Below are 20,751 nucleotides of genomic sequence, written 5' to 3' on the forward strand. Positions count from 1 at the left end.
TACCCTTTCTCTTGTTCTTAGAGTTCATGTTTCAGGGGGTCACTTCTAAGACTTTTTTCTTTTAAATGAAGGTTATGATAAAGTTGATTCACCTTTCTGAAGAGAACCGAGCTTATGAGTGTTGGGTCCTCATGAGCTTCCTCTGGTCTCTTTGGGTGCAGAATCTTATTTCATTGCCCTCCTCACTCCAGTGAAGAGGCACAAATAAGAGCATAGCACACATCTGTTTCTGTGCAAGTGTGCATTGTGCTTTAGGTTTTGATTCATTTATATTGTTACGCACAAACAATGTGCTTTATTTGAACACTCATTGGTCGAGTGTTTTCATACCTGAAAAATTCAAATACAGTCACACAGGCTCAGAACCCTGAGGGAAGACTAGAAAAAAAGGAAAAATTTGTAAATGAGGTTGTAGACAGTTGGCTGACTACTGGATTCAGGCTTATAAAGTTTCCTTCCTGCTGAGGAAGTAGCAAAATGAAACACTTGCTTAAATTTAAAATACTCCAAACCATGCAAGAGACACAATTTATACAAATGTTTCCAACTTGGACCACCATGGGCATTTATTTACATTTTAATAAATGAAAATTATTTCCAAAATCATTTACAGATTTCGGAAATGGAAAATGTTGCCAGTGGGAAATTATTCCTTTCCTTCTCCCCTTCCAACTTTATCTCTCACTACATATGTGCAAAAATTCACATATCTCAGGTGGCAGGTAACTGCTATAAATGCGAATTTCAGCAAAGTATTTTTCGAAATAGAGGTTCCCCCTTTTAAAAACTGTTTTGCTTTCTTTGCCTTATGGGATTAGCTCTACAGGCTGCAGGCAGTAACCGTTGAGGAAAAAAAAAAAAAAGAAAGAAAATTAACCCCCCTTAGTCTGTTTCACTCATCAGCATGGTAATTCTCCAAACATTTATTTGAGAGACTCTTAATCCTCTGGCATTGGAGTTGCCAGAGCTCATATTTTAGCATGTCACTCGTGGCCCCGAGATGAAAACCTTCACGTGTCCTCTGCTATTTATAGACTTATTCAATGCAAGTTTTTCAGCCGTCCTGTCTTTAAAGTGCTGGGACTGAGCCCGTTTGTGCGAGAGCACTTTTGCTCCCCCCCACCCCCCCACCCCTTAGGGTGCTCAGAACGAGGCCATCCCCCCGCGGTGCAGCGCGTTCCTGGAAGGTGGGCTGAGCGGAGGCGCGTGACGCAAGAGTGGGCTGTGTCCTCGGGGCGAGCGAGTCGGGCTGTGCGCGGCGGCGGGGAAAGAGCCATTCGCGGCCGCTGCCGCCCCGCGCCGCCCGCGCCGCCTCCAGCCGTGCCCCTAGCGGAGCGCGCAGCCCGTCCGCCCCGCGCTCCCAGGCTCCAGCGGGAACATGGGCACCGGGGACTTCATCTGCATCTCCATGACCGGAGGGGCGCCCTGGGGCTTCAGGCTGCAGGGCGGCAAGGAGCAGAAGCAGCCCTTGCAGGTGGCCAAGGTAGGGTCGCCGGAGGGAGGGAGGGAGGGAGGGAGGGAGGGAGGGAGGCGTTCTCCCCGCGCCGGGTGGGCAAGGGGGCGTTGGCAGCAACCTGTGGAGGGCTGTGGGAGCTCTGGCTGAGCGCTTCCAGCAACATGGGCTGGCGTTGGGTGCTGAGGCTGAAGTTTTCTAGGATGTGAACTTTTCCTTTTTTTCAAGGAATGTCTCAAAGTAACAGATAGAGCGTGTATGTAATTAACCAGCAGTTGATGGGCCGTGGGGACTGCAGGGTAGTTGGGGGCGGGGTGGGGGTGAAAGAGGGGGTGCCAGTTTATCCAGCAAGAAAAGCCTCCTTAAATCAGCCTTTCTGTGGGGAGTTTCTTCTAGGCCATACTGGGATTTGCAGCTGAGCTCCTGTGGCTTGGAGAAGTGCTCTTCTAGCCCAGCCAATCGGCTCGGGTCTTTGGGGGTGAGGGACAAAGTGTCCTGGTGACACTTAGGCAGCTTTCACGCAAAGGTCAGTTTAGGGCAGTACTTTTACAAGTATTGTGATGTCTTCAAGTCTGTTTGAAACGGTAAATAAAGGGCAAGTACTTTTGGATTCACCAGCTTATTAGCTCAAAAGGAAGTTTAAAGATACTAAAAACGTGTTCTAAGTAACTTAGAGATAACTATGAAAACATCTGATAACCATTTTGAATGTTTTTATAGCCGTTAAATCGCTTGTTTCTTAGCTTTACATGCTTACCAAACTTGCTTGAGGGATCTGATATGATCTATTTGAGGTTAAGTTAAAATAAATTTTAAAGTGCATGAAAATAAAGTAGACCTTTTGTACTAGATTGTGATATTAACTGAAGGATCCCATTTGATTAATTTTATATTTCCATAAAAATACATGCCTATCTTTATGAAATACACAGATCACTGATTTCTGTAGTTTTTTATTTCCCTTTGACATTTCTCTTTATAAATATACACTGGTGAAGAAAGAAGTTTCTTTGAAATTTTCTGCTCCCAGAAAGACATCAGAAAGTCCTTTCATAATATGATGGTAGAATCCTGCCACCTAGTGAAAATTTCAAACACTAAAGTGAAACATAAAATGGAGAGGGATGAAAAGCACAGTTTTTAGCACTGGAAAGTTTCTCAGCGATCGTTAGGTCAGCTCACTAATTTTAGATAAGGAAAGAGCCCTTAGAGGGTAAGTAATTTCCTGAGTCATGGATTTCAAACTGGGAAGAAAGGATCGAGATGCAGAAAGGTGGTTTCATAGCATTTCTTCAGGAATGAGAGGCAACCAGTGTCACATAGACTATTAATGCCTAATTTGGTATATGTAGAATTCATGAAGCAGATTTATCATGGACCTAGAATAGCAGTTAGTTTGTTCTGGTTTACTGAGATTCCAGTTTTGGTCTTACTTGCAGTAGGGCTGGAGACAGTTATCCCACCCTTCCTTACTCATGGGTGTGAGGTTTGTGTGTACTTGAGGACAAAGAGGAAAGACATATTTTGAGTAGGATGCAAGAAAATGAGGAAACTGAATTCTATGCAAGTGAGGCTCTAAGTTTCTAGTTTTTATAATCCTACTAGTATGCAATTTAAGAGTCACTTGACTACCAGTTAATTCATGGAGACAAGTGGTTAGAAGCTGTTATTCCCTGGTGTCCCATTTGTAGTCAAATCACAAGAAGACAGTGGGTAGTGATTTTCCCTTGAGTTCTTGTGCTTATTTCAAAGTGAACAACCTTGGTGATTCTTACCAAAGCAAATTGTTGGTAAAGGATGATTCATGGGTATGTCTCTACTTATGGTATCTCTGTGGCCAAAATTTAGAGAGACTGTTAGTCTGTGTGAGAGCCAGAAATTCAATCATACTCTCCCTAAATCTTCCTTATTAAAACACTCAGGCATACATTGTAGTTTGTTTAAAAATTCTGCATATTTGCTTTAATTTAAGAAATATCATTATGGAAGCATCTGGATTCTGGTGTGTGTGTGTGTGTGTGTGTATGATGGGGGGTGGAGAAGGAGAGAGGGAGAGGAGGAAGAGGGAGAGAGAAATGAGGATGGAGACTCTTAGGTTTTATAGTCCACTGTGTGTGTGTGTGTGTGTGTGTGTGTGTGTGTGTATGTTTATCTATTAAAGGTGACTGGAGAACCTTCTAAAGAAGTTATGATTTTAAATCACTAGGGCAATGCCACTTTTGCTGCTCTATTTTTTTCAAATTTCTATTTAAATTTATTATACTTAATTTCTCTTATTAGAATTATTTGTTCCAGAGAAAACCCAGAACAAAGTACTGTTTACCATGTTTCATTTTTGTCCATTTTATTTGGGGGCCACACTCTGCTCAGCACTTGCTCCTTACACGGAAGGGGTTCTGGGGACTATATGTGGTGTCAGGGTGGAGCTCAGGGTAACCTCGTTCAAGGCAAACCCCCCTACCCACTGTGCTTTCTGTGTTATCTGGGCCATGGCCTCATGGGGAATTGGGTGGGTTTGTTTTTTTGCCATTTAAAACATTATCTCAATTCTACTATTTGTGTATTTGAATTCAAAGTGAAGTGAGTGTTGCTAGAGCATCGAAAGACAGTGACAGCTTATTAGCACCAGATGACTTGCAGCTAGTAGGACGTGGAGGACAGTTTGGAAAGGGGATATTTTCTTGCCAAGAATTGATTTAAGAAACAAAGGAAAAAATATACTTCCAAAGAAAAGAAAAATTCCGACTGTGCCTGAATCATGAGAAATGTTACAAAACTGTTCTATAGGTAACACATTTTGGCTTATAAAATATTCAGTATTTAGATTTTCATCAATACAATATCAAATGGAAATCTAACAAGCTGAAATACCAAAATAAAAATCAATTTAATATTTAAAATGTTAAGAAATTGAATAACTTTATACTTCCCAATAAATGTCCTTCTAGGGACATGCTGGTCACTTCTGAGAGATGTACAGATATTTTTAGCTTAGCATTTGGCTAGCTGACTGAATTGTAGGTAAACTCCAGTTTTAAAGATCACTGACAGAAATACCCATAATCAAACTTCATTGACATTGACAATCAAGGCTATAACATTTTTTGTTTTCAAGAATAATTTGAATTTTAAAAGGCCATTCTAATTAGTAACAGCCTGGTTTTAAGTGTTTTATCTTTTAACTTATGCCCTGAATATATTCTATAAAATCAGAAGCAAACATTTCTAAGAAGATCATGGAGCAATTTCTGCAAATTCTATTTTAAAGAGAATATTCATGAGAAACAAATTTATCCAGAGGTTATTACAACATAAAGACCATTGTGTGTAGATTCCTTGTAAAAAGTACATCAGCACTTTTTACACAGTTCTCTTTGGGAACATCTACATGGCTATGCTCTGGACATGCTCTTGGCAAATCACTTTGGAAAATCTTAATCTAAAATGAAGAGAAGTTTTGTCTTGCAAATAAATTGTGCCCAATATGAACAATTCAGATATAACTACATTTGAAAGTAATGAACAAAGAAATGTTCAGACCATTTATTTAAAATTAAAAAATTATTTTAGGCATTGTGATTTACAATTCAGTTAATGTAGGTTTTCCTGCATAACACGTGAAACATAGCACATAACATATGTACCACACCCTTCACTAGTCTGCTTTCATCCACCATTGTCCCAGTATTCTCTGCCCCCTCTCCTAGGGCCTCTCCTCCCCTCCCTTTTCGGTGGTAGGCTTCCTACTAAAGCAAACCATTTATTCTTTATACATTTCAGTGTTTAGAAATCCAAACCCTTGTCACAACTTTCTTCTAGTTGGTGTCTGGTTTTTTTGCCAATGCCGTTGTTGCTTCACCTAGTTCTTGTGTGAACAGTATAGAACTTGTAGAGTGTGAAATATTGTGAAGAGTGTGAAACAATAAAACTGAAGAAGGCACAAGGAGGTAGGGAGACTGTGAGAGGGAGAGAATGAATGAATAGGAACTTGCACACTTGGTAAGATGGAGATCCTTACAGTTCCCGTGGACAAGCAGCTATTGCTGAATGACTTGAGTCATCTTGCCAGTAACCTAATCAAAAAGACTAACCCCAGCCATACACGGGAAGGGGCAAACCAACATCTTGAAAAGCTACTGGGGGGTTGGAAGGAATCCTGCCCTGTTGGGCAGAGTACGGTGCTTTGGGAAAGCCCTCCAAGGTTCTAGACAAGTGCCCTAGTGTTTGGACCCACCTGCAGGGAGGACAGTGATAACATTCACCAAACCATACCTGACTTAGAGGAAAGCTGACTAAGAGAAATGACTTTATCCAGTAATACATAAATATATCTACTCTACCCTTCATGCTCCTATTTTCTTTCCTGCCTCAAGCTAGCTGGAGCTAAAGGGAGGTGAGTAAAGATCAGGCAACATCCCGCTTCCCTGGCCACAACTGGGAGACTTGAGCTGGCCCTTGGTTTTAGGGAGAAAACTGGGAATTAAATCTTAGATTGAAACATAATAGAACTAGAAGGTTTCAGTAGTCAGAATCTACTAGAAATGCATGGGAATTTACCAAATTATTGTTAAAAGAAGATTTTTAAAAATTTTCTTATTTTATAAGGTAGTTCACAATATTTGATTACGTTTGATATTCAAACACCAATCCCATCACCATTACACCTTTCCACCACCATATTTGGGATGTTTCCATCCTAAGCTCCAAGTCCTGTCCCAAAGCACAACCAAAATAATATATTTTGTATTGTTTGTTATGAAAACCACTGAAAATGCTACAAAAAAAGTATCCATAGAGGAAATAGTGTGAAGATTGTTCTATTTTGAAAGGGGCCAATAAGACATTCTTTAGGATATCACTAACATGTTATTATAGGTTGAGTGATGTGAACTTTCATATATATCTGAAATATGTATATATGCATATATAAATATATTTCCAGGGGCCGGAGAGATAGCACAGCGGGTAGGGCGTTTGCCTTGCACGCGGCCGACCCGGGTTCGATCCCCGGCATCCCATATGGTCCCCCAAGCACTGCCAGGAGTAATTCCTGAGTGCAAAGCCAGGAGTAACCCCTGAGCATTGCTGGGTGTGACCCAAAAAGCAAAAAAATATATATATATTTCCATCTATGATTGGTTGCCTACTATCTGAACGCCATCAAATGTGGTGTGGTACTCTTGGAGAATAGGTAGGGAGTGTCTTATGATATGTTGCATGGCCACGAATGCAGCCTTGTGATCCAGGAACTCATGTGTGAGGCTTGGCCCAAGCATGTGGGGAGTGGCCTTGAGCATGGCGGTGGTTGGGTTGTGGAGGTTTTCGGCTACTGGGGCTGGGTCCCTTGGGGTGGGGAGGGCTCTCACCCACCTCCTCTAGGGCGCCCTGAGTGAAAACAGCCTGGTTCGGGGTCCGGTGGCATGGCTATGGAGGGTGTCATGTTGCTCCCTTCCTGTGCGATCTGGATGGTGGCCAATGACGGGATTTGTTAAAAGAAGATTTAACTTGATAGTTATAATAGTTGAAAGCAGGTATTGGAAAAAGGACCTTTGTATTCTGAGTAAATTATTGAGTGAATTGTTATTGCTCAACAAATCAGTTATATTTATTGAAATAGGGCTATATTGTCAATAGCATGTATTTGATGTATGTTAGTCTTAAAAATACTGACCAGCACACTTGATTCCACTGTTGGTCATGCTAAAGCAGTTGTTTCTATGTAGAATGAGGGTAAATGTGTCTTTGGGCTTTATAAATTTAAGTCACTCCATTTTCTCTCCTTTTTATTAGAATTAGATCAATGCCTTTGCTAGCCTGGATGTGTTTTTCTGTAAAGCAGGTGAATATTTCCCATTAGTTTAGGGTGGGCTCTGGCCTGTCACTATCAGAGCGTAGAGGTGTTGGGTTTGAAGTTCTGTTACTGAGTATTAAACTAAGGTAATTGAAATAGAGTTTTAAAAATAATCTTAGCTGTGATCAACCCTCATAGGGCCCAGGGGCCACCCGGATAATAATGAGCAGTGCTTGAGTGAGACATGTGGACATACAGTGCTACAGTTCAAACCCAGTGTCTTGCACATGCAGCACATATTAACTAACTTAAGCTACATCCTTGAACCCAATGGTTTTTGTTTTTTAAGAGTCATTAAGTCCAAAAGTCAGTTTATAACATTGTGATATATACGGTGAACCTAACTGAATAATACTTGCATATTTTTCGTGCTAACAGTTTTAGGTGGCAGATTCACTACCAAACTAATTTAACCTTCCTCTGTCAATGTGATCAAAATATAAACTAATTTCTATGTTTAGCTAAAAACATATTATATGCAAGTGTGATAACATGGGTTATCTATCTCACTTGGTGTCAGTTGGGTTTTCAGAGTTTTATTACTCTGTTTTCAGATTAAAAACCTAATTCTGAAAATAATTTAAAATATATTTAGGGGCTTGAGTGTTAGCACAGCGGGTAGGGCATTTGCCTTGCATGTGGTTGACCCGAGTTCGATTCCCAGCATCCCATATGGTCCCCTGAGCACCTCCAGGAGTAATTTTTGAGTGTAGTCAGGAGTAACCCCTGTGCATCACTGGGTGTGACCCAAAAAGCAATATACATATATATAAATATATTTTATAGCAAAAGTCAAATATAATTCTTTCCCTCTGGTAGGAGCATCGCCTACTCTGCTTCAGCCTGGCTACTGAGAACTGTTCTCACTGAGCAATGCTGGAAATTACCCTGACTCCAATGCAGACATTTTATGAAATGAAATCTTACCATACTTAAGATGCATCCTTAAAAACAATAAAAACAAACTTTTTTCTTTAATGGGACTTAGAAAGAGAGTTACAGAAAAAGTACTTCTAGACCCAAGTACAATGGTAGGCTGGAGGGGAAAGAGAGCCATTTTACTTATAAACCAGCCTAAAGAGTATGGATTTGGTAAAGTTGACTGTATCTGTTCTCACAGATTTGCAATGAAACAAAATACCATGAGAATTGTGTAAAAGGGAGAAGAATTCCTCCATTAGCTTCGTTAAACAATCGGAAAGAGTAAACAAGTTTATGAAGTTAAAAGCTTTGAGAAACAAAATCACATTTGCTTTTTGGGGAACATTTCATTATTCGACCACTTCAGTGAAAACATATTTGTAGTACTAAATTAACATTGGCACTTTATTTTTCTGAGTTATCAACCTTACTTTTGTTGATATTAAAAATCAGAAATGACCAGATTCTCAACAAACTGTGTCTTCTTCAAAGTTTATGTGCAATCTTTGGCATGTGGCAAGTCATTGGAGATAATAGATCGAGTTTGGTATTATGAAGGTCTGGTTGTAATTTTTCTTTTTCCTTCTTTTTTTTTAAATTAGTGAATCACTGTGAGTACAGTTACAGGCTTATAAACTTCCATGCTTGCATTTCAGTCATACAATCGTCTGAGTATCCATCCCTCCACCAGTGCCCATTTTCCACCACCAATGGTCCCAGTATCCCTAACACCATCCCCAGCTCGTCCCCCCGCCCTCCATCCCACCTCTGTGGCAGGGCATTCCCTTTTGCTCTCTCTCTCCTTTTGGGTATTGTGGTTTGCAATAGAGATGTTAAGTTGCATCATGTTCGGTCTATAGTCTGCTTTCAGGGTGTGTCTCCCATCCTCCTAGCACCATTTACTTGGTGATCCCTTCTCTAACTGAACTGCCTTTTCTCCCAGTATGTGATGTCGGCTTCTAAGCTGTGGAGTAATCATCCCAGTACTTATCTTTAATAATCTTGGGTGTTAGTCTCCCATTCTGTTACTTTATATTCCACAAATAAGTGCAATCTTTCTATGTTCTATGTTCTATGTTCGGTCCCTCTCTTTCTGACTCATTTCACTTAACATGTGACTTTCTGTGTTGATCCATCTATATGCAAACTTCATGACTTCATCTTTTCTAACAGCTGCATAGTATTCTATTGTGTAGATGTACCAAAGTTTCTTTTGCCAGTTATCTGTTCTCGGGCACTCAGTTTTTTTTTTCCCAGATTCTGGCTATTGTAAACAGTGCTACAATGAACACACAAGTGCAGATGTCATTTCTATTATACTTTTTTGCATCTCTGGGATATTTTCCCAGAAGTGGTATTGCGGGATCTGGTTGTAATTTTTCTTAACTAACATATAAGTCTGGTTTGTTAAGATAAACATATTGAAGATGTGATAGAGATAACATCTGAAATATCATACATGAAAGAGTATCTCTTTATTATGAAATCAGTAATTGTTTTCCTGCCCACTGGTCATCAGTTTTGACAGTTCTAATCCCCATGACTTTTTCTTCACATTTATTTGAAAACAATGATAATGAAGTGGACGAATTTTCCTGAACAGACTATGATTTTTCTTTTGGCAGTAGTTCTTCCTTTTGCCCTTTTTCTTTCATTTAATTGACCAAAAATTACCTGACTTAAATATAGCCTTTTTAAAATACATTTTCCCTAAGAAATGCATTATTACAGTCATTGTGTGTTATTTCCCCCAAACATCTTATTGCTTCTAGCAGTACTTTTAGAGATGTTTTTATTTAAGAAACTCAAACGATTTCCTTTTAAATGTGGTAAAAGAACCCTATGAGGTCATCCTTGTGAAGTAGCCTCATTATAGAAGTGACTCCCTAGGTCACAAGGGTAGTTAAGGACAGACCTGGCAGGAATACCTATGGATCTTGGTCCCAGGCTGGTGTTCTGAGCTCCTCCATACCACACTATTGGGTGCAGTGTTTTTGAACAGCCAGTTGAGAGGGAAAGAAGGACCTGACCACATCTGTGGTTCCATAAACCATTGATTTTCAGTGCGTTTTCGCTTGAGTAAATTAGCATGGAGTCATTTTCTTTGAAATGTCCATGTCAAGAACAAATAATTTAAGAAATTAAATGGAGATGAAAAGCTTTCATAATTTTGACTTCTGAAGAAAATGTTTTCTTTGATAGTCTTCTTAGAGGCTTTCTTATGTCACCTTAACAAAGGTATAACAGGCTATTTTTGAAGCCTACGTTTCTAAGAGTAGGACCATTTTGGAGAGTTTTATAGTATGTTGGGGACATGTGAAATGGGAGTAAGTGCCCATGTTTTGGTGATAACTGGCTCCTTCTCCCACCTCACTGCCCTTGCTCCTTGCTGCTCACTATTTGTCTCTCAGATAAATGTTTTGACCTTTAGCTGCTTTTTGCCTTGGGCTTCACGATTCTCAGATTCTTGCTTATGGAAGCTGCCAGAGAAAATTTTGTTTAAAAAAATTACTTCTTATATCACTGAGTAAAATACTTCAAAGTCTTGCCATTATAAGCAACACTCCCCACCCCCGTGGTTCTCAGGGCTTACTCCTGGCTCTGTGCTCAGGGACCATCACTCTGAGTAGGGCTCGGGGCCATATGGGGTCCTGGGGAGCAAAGGATCAAACCTGGGTTGGCTGTATACAAGATAAGCACCCTACCTTCTGTAATATGTATTCAGCTCCATTATTTAGGCTCCTAAGTTTTAAAACTTGAAAACATTTTACTTTACTGATGGACCCTAAAAAGTCTTTACTCGCACTAGTCAGAGGTAAGAACATGAGATCGTCGAACTTAATGGTTTTGAAAATCTTGGTGTGGTCCCCACGTGGTCCCCATGTGGACCCATGGTGGCAGAGATTCAGGAAATTTTTATCAGTTTCATAGCTGAATCTAAAGACTTTCATGGGGCCACATGGGGACCAGGCCATCTTAAACTTGTTCCACTCACAACCCCTTTTTATATGAGAATTTTTTACATGAATCCAGGTACATAGGTCCATAAATAAGACATCTACTTATAATAAATCATAAGTAAATTTATTTTAATATTTCAAAGTTATGAAGTTTCAGAAGCTAGGTGATGGTACATAATAAAGGGAAAATTCCTCCTTGACAACAGTGGATAGCTATGCATGCTCAGATAATTTTGAACATTTTTAATCTTTTGCCTTCCTTTAATATATGACCAGTCAGTAGTGTGGCTGATGAATGTTCTATGACAGAGAAGGAGTTTCTCTGTCATATTCTATTATCTTGAAATATGTTAAATGCATCACTTTATTTTAGGAATTTTTTAAAACTTGTGTAATTTTGTGAAGGTTGGAACTGGGTATTATGGACATTTCCTGAATAAAGCACTATAAAACATAATCTGCTGGTAGAAGCGTTGAGCATTTATGGAGTTTCTTTGATCATGCCATATTTGATAGTATGCTATTAGGTGAGGTCATCTGAAGTGCTCTCTGAGAGATGTAACTCCAGTTCATGGAGCAGATTGGAATCAGAATACCCATGTCCGTCTATATTCTCAGGTAGAGTAAGCATTGACACATGTTGTCTTCTTATTTCTTAGATTAAAGTAAATTTCTATGGAAGTTCCAGTTTTCTTGACAAAGACGTGGAAGAAACCTTCCGGGTACATGTTACTAAAAGTACCAGAGCCCTAGAGTTAGTATGTGCTTGGTACTGGATCCAAGGAGCCCTAAAGATGCCTAAAAATGAAACTGGCACATATTCCATGGGAATTTCTAGAAGTCAAGTATTTCACAGTGATAACAATGAAAAACTCTCCTGGGAGTCTTGACTATGTAGTTACTTTCCCATTGTTAAATGATTGACATGCTGGTCTTAGGGAGAACAACTTGGAATTGCCGCCTTCCCTTTCCTTCACCCATTTTCCGTTTGTAATGTAGAGCAGCCTGCTTACTCACCAGTCTCTAGGATCCTTTTTTGTAATCTGTTTTTTAAATATTTGATTATATTTATTTTATTATAAATCTTATTTATAATAACGAATAGTCTGTGTCTATGCAGAGGTTTGCTTAAAAGTTATAGTAGTCTGTCTTTCTCTGAGTTTTGTTATCTCAGGAAAGAATGACAGTGAGAATTGGATACATAGAATTGGATACATAGAATTGGATACAAGAATTAGTTTTGATTTTGACCTTGGTGTCAACCTGAGGACAGAGAAGGGTCCTATCATATTTACTAGTATGTCTTAATTTTAATTCACATTAAATGAAGAAATAATTTTCATATTGTTTAGAAATTGACCCATTAAAAAAATAATAACATTTTAGATTCTGGCTACCACGTACTGTATAGTTTTAAACAGTTTTTCTGAGCCTTCTTTCCCTCATCTGTAAAATGTGGTACTAGGTTACAAAAGTGCTATTTTTAAACGTCAAAAATGTCATCAGCTTTATAGGTGAGGAATGGGAGACCCAAAGAACATTTAATATTTTATGATACTTTATAAGGATTGTGCATCAAGATTCTACTTGGCACACAGTAATCATACAGTAAAGGGGGTCTGTCATTATTGTTTTTCTAATGTGAGGTGAAACTAACTATCCTTTGAACAATTTTATTTTCTTCATATTTAAAAACAGCAGTAATTCAAGTTTTTGTACTCCACATGGAGGTCAAGCACACAAAAGCCAAATGAGTGGCTTTGAATGTTTCTTTCAGCCTGAGCAAATTTTAATTTTTGACAATGCAACATTTCAAAAAATGTTAACAGTATCAGTTACTAACCAGGACTTCTTTGTAATGCAGTTTAATTAGTTTAAGGCAATGGATTTCTATATTTTATATATTATAAGGCTAAATAAAGATAAATTATTGTTCCAGTTAAAAATACTACAGGTTAGGTTCTAGAGCACATGCTTCTCATGCAGAGGCCTGGGTTCTATTCTAGAGCTTTGCCAGTCCCCCGACCACCTCTGGGGAGTGTACCCCGACCACCTCTGGGAGTGACCCGTGAGCACTTAACTGGGAGTAGTCTCCCTCAGCATCACTGTTGTGGTCCAAAAAAATAAAACTCCAAATCAGTAAAACAGATTTTCCCCAAATAAAATACCTCCAACTATAACGCATTTTTATATAGTTACATTGATCTCTATTTAGAAAAAGTAAGACACTAATTCTGTTCACGATCTTAGTCCCTGTGCCTCAGTTTTCCCCATTTGTAAAGGAATAATGTACCTATCTGCAAGGATCCTTTTAGGGTTAGAGGTTCTACATGCACATTAATTAATGACAAGGAAATAATGAGAGGCTTAAAAATGGCCACTATCACATTTGTGGCTATTTTAATTTTGTGGAGACAACTTTTATGACATTGGAATCTCACTAGTCTTTCTTGTACAAGCTTTTGAGATAGGATCTCAGGGTTCCTGCAGTCCTGGGGTTCCTGGTGAGATGGCATTTAATGGTTTCAGAATGTTGCTTTACACTCACTGTGCAGCCCCTCACCCTTAAATTGGAACCAGCATATGGAAATCATCACATAGAGAAGAAATCATTTCAAGTGCTTTGAAAATATAAAAGAAAATAAATGGTCTCAGGGTGAGTAAATATAGGACACTAATGTCTGACGAGTCAGGAAAGCTATGCCAGTGCCTTTGGCAAAGGCTAATGAGCATTTCTGTCTTCCCCACCCCCTGCCCTTCACTTGTCCTTTAAATTAGAAGTTATTATGATATAAGGCTACCCTTTTATTTTTTTTAAGTAAATGACATTACACGGAACTCTTGGTATTTTTATATTGTCAAATAGTGGTGAGTTATTTTTACCAGACAATATCAAACAACAATGGAAATTCAAAATGGTTGAAAGGCTAGGCCTTGAGAGCCAGATTCTACCCAGGAAGTCACCTTTATTTTCCTATGTTTCATGACCAATGTAACATTTTCCCTTGGAGGGTGCTCAGCATGTCTGATATGAGATTGAATTGTGTAAATATTGAGTTACAGATGCTGACTGTTGGAGGGATTTGGAATGCAGTGACCCATTGTCAGGTCTCTAATCTCTTGGTTGCCTGCCTGCCAGATGGGGAAACAGTGATCAGAACAAGTTCATCCTAAGGCAGAGAAGCCCCTCACTGTGTTTCCTCTGCGCTGAAAGGGTCTTCGTAGGATCTTGTTGAGTACCAAAGGCTCCTTCAGCTGCAGAGTCGGGCTGAGAGGGGACCTAAATTCAATTAAGGATCCCATAATGATATTTATTTCATTTTGTTCATTATTACCTTTAGCTATTCTAACCCTTTGGTTCTCTTTCTTATTTGGAAAGGAAACTCCCTTCTTCTCTGTCCTTATTGCCCTCTTTCTCTTATTTCCTATTCTTTCTCTGGCTCTTTATTGCTTCTCTTCTCCCCCAAACCCCTGCCAAAGATTTCTAAGCAAAACAAAACAATCAGAACATCAAGAATGATGTTACTTTACTTCTCTTTCTGTGTGTGTGAGAGAGAAAGAGAGAGGGGGGGGCAGACAGGCAGACAGACAGACAGACAGGCAGCAGCCAGGCAGGCAGCCAGGCAGCCAGGCAGGCTGGCAGAGACAATGGAAGGAGAAGGAATAAGCACAGAAAGTTCTGTATAAATCTCTTGAGTTTGATAGAAGGGTTACACTGTATTCTGGATCTTTCTATTCATGGATGAGATGAGCTAGAAAGGAGAATTGTTTCACATTTATGCAAAATTTCCAGCATAGTTTCTATAAAAATTTGTATTTCAGTAGTCTGATGCTCCATCTACTAGAACTTTTTTTTTTTTTTTGCTTTTTGGGTCTCACCCAGCGATGCTCAGGGGTTACTCCTGGCTCTGCACTCAGGAATTACTCCTGGCGGTGCTTGGAGGACCATATGGGATGCCGGGGATCGAACCCGGGTCGGCCGCATGCAAGACAAGTGCCCTACCCGCTGTGCTATCACTCCGGCCCCGACTAGAACTTCTTTTTAAAAGTCTCTCTCTCTCTCTCCCTGTCTCTCTGTCTCTGTCTCTGTCTCTGTCTCTGTCTCTCTCTCTGTCTCTCTCTCTCTCTCTCTTCCTCACTCTAGTTTTTAGGACTTTTTGCCTCCTTTCATTATTTCTGGTCTGAGCAGCTTGCTTCTTCCTGTGACATTGTCCTTATTCTCTGCTGAACTTGGCATTTATTTTCTATCAGGTCTCTATACATAGTATTTTCAAAACAGAGTGTTCCACAACTGTTTCTTTCAGGAGCATACAGGCTGATTAATAAGTTTTCAAATTTTAGTTGACAGATGATAACATTTTATTCAGTCAAAAGTCAAGTGAAATCAAAGAAGCATTTTTCATGCTTGTATATGGAAATCTTTCCAGTTCCCCAAAATAACCTACCAAAAATTATACCATTACTTAAAATATAGAAATAACTAGCATATAGTCAAATTGGTGAGCAACGGGATGACAGTGATAGTGACAGTGATAGCTAAATCAGGCATGTACTCTTAAATTTTTTGGTTAGTGAAAATAGATACTAATGGTGAACATTTATAAAAGCAGTGTTGTACATTGTGAGTTCTAGAATAGCAAGGTAAACCTAAACTGTCCATCTATACACTCGGATTCAGGCTCCAATGTTCTGAGGTCAAGGTGTCTAAGGGTGACATCAGCCCGGGGCATGCCTTCCTATCTTGCATTGTTTTGATGAGTCTGCTTTTATGATTTGGAGACTGATTTCTTGGTATTTATTGTGAAGAGATTTGCAGTCACCTTACTCTTTGATAGTAGGAGCATAGTTTTTAATGTGTTTCTAAAGTGCTCTTTGAGGACTGGAGAGATATTACAGTGAGTACAGCACTTGCTTGATTGTGGTCAAACTAGGATTCATTCCCAGCATCCCGTACGGTCCCCTGAGCACTGCCAGGAGTGATTTCTGAGTGCAGAGCAAAGGAGTAACCCCTTTGCATTGCTTGGGGTGACCCAAAAAGAACAACACAACAAAAAAGGTGTTCTTTAAGGTGGATGATATGTGTGTAACAAGGTACTTAAGAAAGCATTATAAACTAATTGAAGATTATTTAATAAATGAATAATTGAACAAACATCTTTATTCTTAGTGTGAGAATGACATCTACTGATTAAGCTTAATTTTGCCAAAGCTTTAATCTTATATTTTAAATCAGAAATTTGTTTGAAGGTGAATTAGATAACACTTTATAGTTGTATACATTTTTTAATGATACTATGTAATAACAAGACACCAACCCAAGAAGTTCAATGCAAAGCCCAATGATTGAACATGTGATCATTATACATGAGTTCTCGACCTAAGTCTAGTTAAACTTTATCTGTGACATTCACTACAATGCTAAAATATTTGCTGTTGGTTTATAAAAATGAAACATTTGAAAAACATGATTTTGGGGTCTACTTAAATCAAGAAATAGTATGTGAAATAAAATGCCAACAAATGGTAATACTTTCTCTGTTAACTTGAAAGATACAGTATTTTCTGGAAAGAATTATTCTTTATATAGCATTTTATAAACGTTTATATACATGCCACAAGATCATAATTAGTATGACATAGTTATTTTGAAAAAAATCCAGAACATCTTAAAATGGTACTCTGTGCTTTCACTAATTTCTTTTCTGTAGTGTTAAAAAGCAGACTGCGGTGACTTAATACTAAATTCAGCACTGTAGCACTGTAGTCCTGTTGTTTATCAATTTGCTCGAGTGGGCACCAGTAACGTCTCCATTGTGAGACTTGTTGCTGTTTTTGGCATATCGAATACGCCACAGGTAGCTTGCCAGGTTCTGCATTAAATACATATTTTTTTTTATAAATGCCTGGTTTGTTCTCTTAATCTAAAAAAGTGAGTCAGTTCTTTAGAATATACACATGCAAGCAATATATTTTATTGTTTTGTTTTGAGGTCACACCCTGCAGTGCATTGTGGGATCACTCCTGGCAGGCTCAGGGAACCATGTAGGGGCCAGGGATCAAATCCAGTCGAACTCATACAAGGCAAGTGCTTACTTGTTGGAGCGAACAATGTATATAAAAACTATCTCAAATAATTAATGAAATTAAACATAATCAATATATATTTTTTTATTGGGACTTCTCAGAAGTGCTAGGGAGACCATGAGGTAGAAGGGATTAATTCTTGGGCTCCGTATATAATGTTAACTTCTAAATATAAACTCTGGATTCCTCATGATTTAGAGCCTTGAGTTTGTGCTCCTAGCACGTTGGAGGCCATGACTGGACACCGTCCCAGTGTAAAAGGCATTGTGATCTCACTGTTCATATCTGCGAAGCATTCCAATGCGAGAGAAGAGAAAAGCTCTGAGCACTCTTTGTTTCTTCCTTGAACTCCCGTTATCCGAATAAAATGTTTCAAAGAAAAAGGCAAAGTCTTTGACATGCTTGTATTTGATTAATTCTGCATCTCATCAAATCATGGTTAGAGGAGAAATATTATCCTATAGAAATAGTGAATGTTTAATAACTAGCTAGACATATTAAATCATATTTAAATACTTTTAAATTTTGTTATTATTTTAAATATCAAAATAGCTGGAATGAAATGGCTTTTTTACTGAAAAAGGTTACCATTATTATTCATTTTTTTTTCAACCCCCAATCCCATCTCCCCCACCCCACCCTGCCTCTGTGGCAGGGTATTCCCTTTTGTTCTCTCTCTCCTTTTGGGTGTTGTGGTTTGCAATAGGGGTATTGAGTGGCCATCGTGTTCAGTCTCTAGTCTACTTTCAGCACGCATCTCCCATCCTCCAACCACCTTTTACTTGGTGTTCCCTTCTTTATCTGAGCTGACTTTTCCCCCAGCATGTGAGGCCGGCTTCAAAGCCATGGAGCAAACCTCCTGGTAATTATTTCTACTATTCTTGACCATTGTTATTCTTAAAAGAAAAATGACTGAAGAGGTGAACAAAGTTTAAGCACTTGCCTTGCATGCGGCTGACTCTGATTTGATTCCCAGCACTACCAAGAATAACTCCTGAGCGCAGAGTCAGGAGTAAGAAATAAGACCTGAGCACAGTCGGGGTGGCCCAAATGCTCTTCACTAAAAGGAAATAAGACATTTCAGAAGAGGATAAAAATAAAGTCATACCATTTAGAAATAATAATTCTCTAACATTTTGGTGAGCAATTTCTTAGATCCATTTTCAATCATAGCTACCTTCAATTCTAAGTTAAAATAATGATATTAAATATGCTGTTTTTATTCTTTATATATTCATAAATACTTATTTCATTAATAAAATTTAATGAATACTTAGAATTTACATGTATGGATTGGTCATAACTTTCGTGACTCATTCTCTATTGCATGTATATGTTTCCATACTATTACAGATAGTACTGACATTAATACTTTTGCCTATATGAAATACACTTTTTGTATTTAATCACTCCTATAGAATAAATCCCTAAACATAGAAATACTAGTGTGATATTATGATCTGTGCTCTGTTTTTTATGGTGAAAATTGAAGACTATATGGATTAATTTGGGATCAATTATCACTGTATTACTTTCACTGTCGTACTGTTGCTCATCGATTTGCTTGAGTGGACACAAGTAACATCTCCATTGTGAGACTTATTACTGTTTTTTTGCATATCAAATACACCATGCGTAGCTTGCCAAGCTCTGTCGTTCAGGCTGATACTCTTGGTAGCTTGTCAAGAGGGGTGGAGGAATCAAACCCAGGTTGGCCGCATGCAAGGCAAATGCCCTACCCTCGGTGCTATCACTTAGAAAATATTATTACTTAAAGCACGTGGAAAATTTATACCCAAAAAACTATTGTCACTATTGAAAGAATACATAATTGATCCCATTTCCTGGTGAGATCAATTATATAAAGAAAAATTTCCCTGTAATCATTAAAACAGGATAGTAAGATAAATCAAATTTTTTAAAAACCTAAGAAATATTGAACTGTGATTTCTCTCATATTTGAAACAGGCTATAGACCTGATAAGGTCACATGCATATAATATATATTGTTATTACTATCATTGTATCATAAAATATTATTTTCCTAAAGTTATAGTTCAGTTTCAAGGAAAAGATTTCCTAAATAACACACAATTGAAATTTGGGTCTTTGAGTATTTTTTTAAATTTCAATTTATAAAAATATTGTGTAGCATTTGATACAGTTTTTGATAAAGTTTAGGTAATTTTGTCTTAATGTAAGTTAAAGGCCTCTAACATCTCTGTTTCTTCAGAAAATAATTAATTAAAAAATATTCAGGCCTATGTAATATGAAGCTTGGAGAAACGACTTCTTTAGTCTCCTATTGAATTCCCTGGCTCTGTAGAGGTGCCTCTGGCCAGGCCCAGCTGCAGCATTCATGTATGCGCTCAAACATCCTTTAGACATTAACAAAAAGTACTGGTGATTATAGATTATAAATCACCCTGGGGGAAGCATGCTATAAACAATACAGATGCTCCCATGGAAACATCCCAAGGATGGGAATGTACTGGAGACTATTTTTCCATTACATGGCCCTTCATTTCATTTTATGGCAGTTGTGTGGCTGGTCCTGAGTGAGCCTTGGCAAAAACTGTGTCTGGTAGTGGGAGGGGTAGGGGTCTGGCCGATGGATGCTGATATGTGGGAGACGGGAGAGCCTGTGGGAAATGAAGATGCTTGTTCCCCAGACTTGGCTGGGGACAAGTTATCCTTCTAGAAAAGTGACGGTAGGTAGAAATAGTAGGAACTGTGATACTTAAAGCATTAGCCATATCAGAATGGCAAGACAAGATGTGACCCACAACTGGGGCAAGAGATGTGTTTTGGCTGTTTCTTTACGAACACAGGAGCCTGGTGCACAGCGTGGGAATGCATGGATAAAAGATCTTGCAGTTGACCCTACAAAGGTTTTATAGCCTGCCAGCCTGGCATGCAGGAATTACAGTACTTTTTGCAAAGAGGGGACTTTGTCATGGAGGCCTCGGGAAAGTGACATGTGAAGTGGGCTTGGGCTATGCTTACCCTTAGAATTCTGGAGGGGAAGGGTGGCAGCTTGTTCTGAATATGGAGGAGATAGGACACCTCTACTATTGGGATTCTGAGAACATTTTGGTCACATTTCTTCATTTGAAGATTCTCTGGAAAATGCCCTGAGTGTGTATCTCTGATTCTTGCCATAAATGGTGTCCACATTCCAAAAACTATCTGTAAACAAAATTAATTATAAGTGAGATGACCCAGCAATTGCACAATGGCCTTTACTGATCAGTATTCCTGGTTTCTCCCACTAGTTGAAGACAGATGATTTAATATGAGTCCCCACTTTTTTGTTTTCCATTTCCAAAATCTGCATTCTGCGGTGACCTCCAAATCATTCATCTAGCTTTGGGCATTGAAAGATTACTACTTCCTTCTGGGTCGCTGCTTTTCACTTCAGATTCAGTCTTTGCACGTGTAGCTGCTTCTCATTGTTTCAGCTCTAAAGGTTGCTCCAGGTG

At 38.8% G+C, this 20,751-nt stretch overlaps 1 protein-coding gene across 2 annotated transcripts in view; it reads left to right on the forward strand.

Moving 5' to 3' along the window:
- Positions 1–1,223: 1,223 nt before the first annotated feature.
- SYNPO2 (synaptopodin 2) overlaps positions 1,224–20,751 on the forward strand; it is a 177,839-nt gene continuing 158,311 nt past the window's right edge. Inside the window, exon 1 of one of the 2 annotated variants that reach the window (XM_004612723.2) lies at positions 1,224–1,483. In XM_004612723.2, the coding sequence (XP_004612780.2) occupies positions 1,379–1,483 (105 nt within the window). In that variant the 5' untranslated portion in view covers positions 1,224–1,378. The remainder of the gene's footprint in view (positions 1,484–20,751) is intronic. The other variant, XM_055143374.1, reaches the window with a different exon arrangement.

Source organism: Sorex araneus, chromosome 6, assembly GCF_027595985.1.
Source record: "Sorex araneus isolate mSorAra2 chromosome 6, mSorAra2.pri, whole genome shotgun sequence".
Classification (NCBI taxonomy): domain Eukaryota; kingdom Metazoa; phylum Chordata; class Mammalia; order Eulipotyphla; family Soricidae; genus Sorex; species Sorex araneus.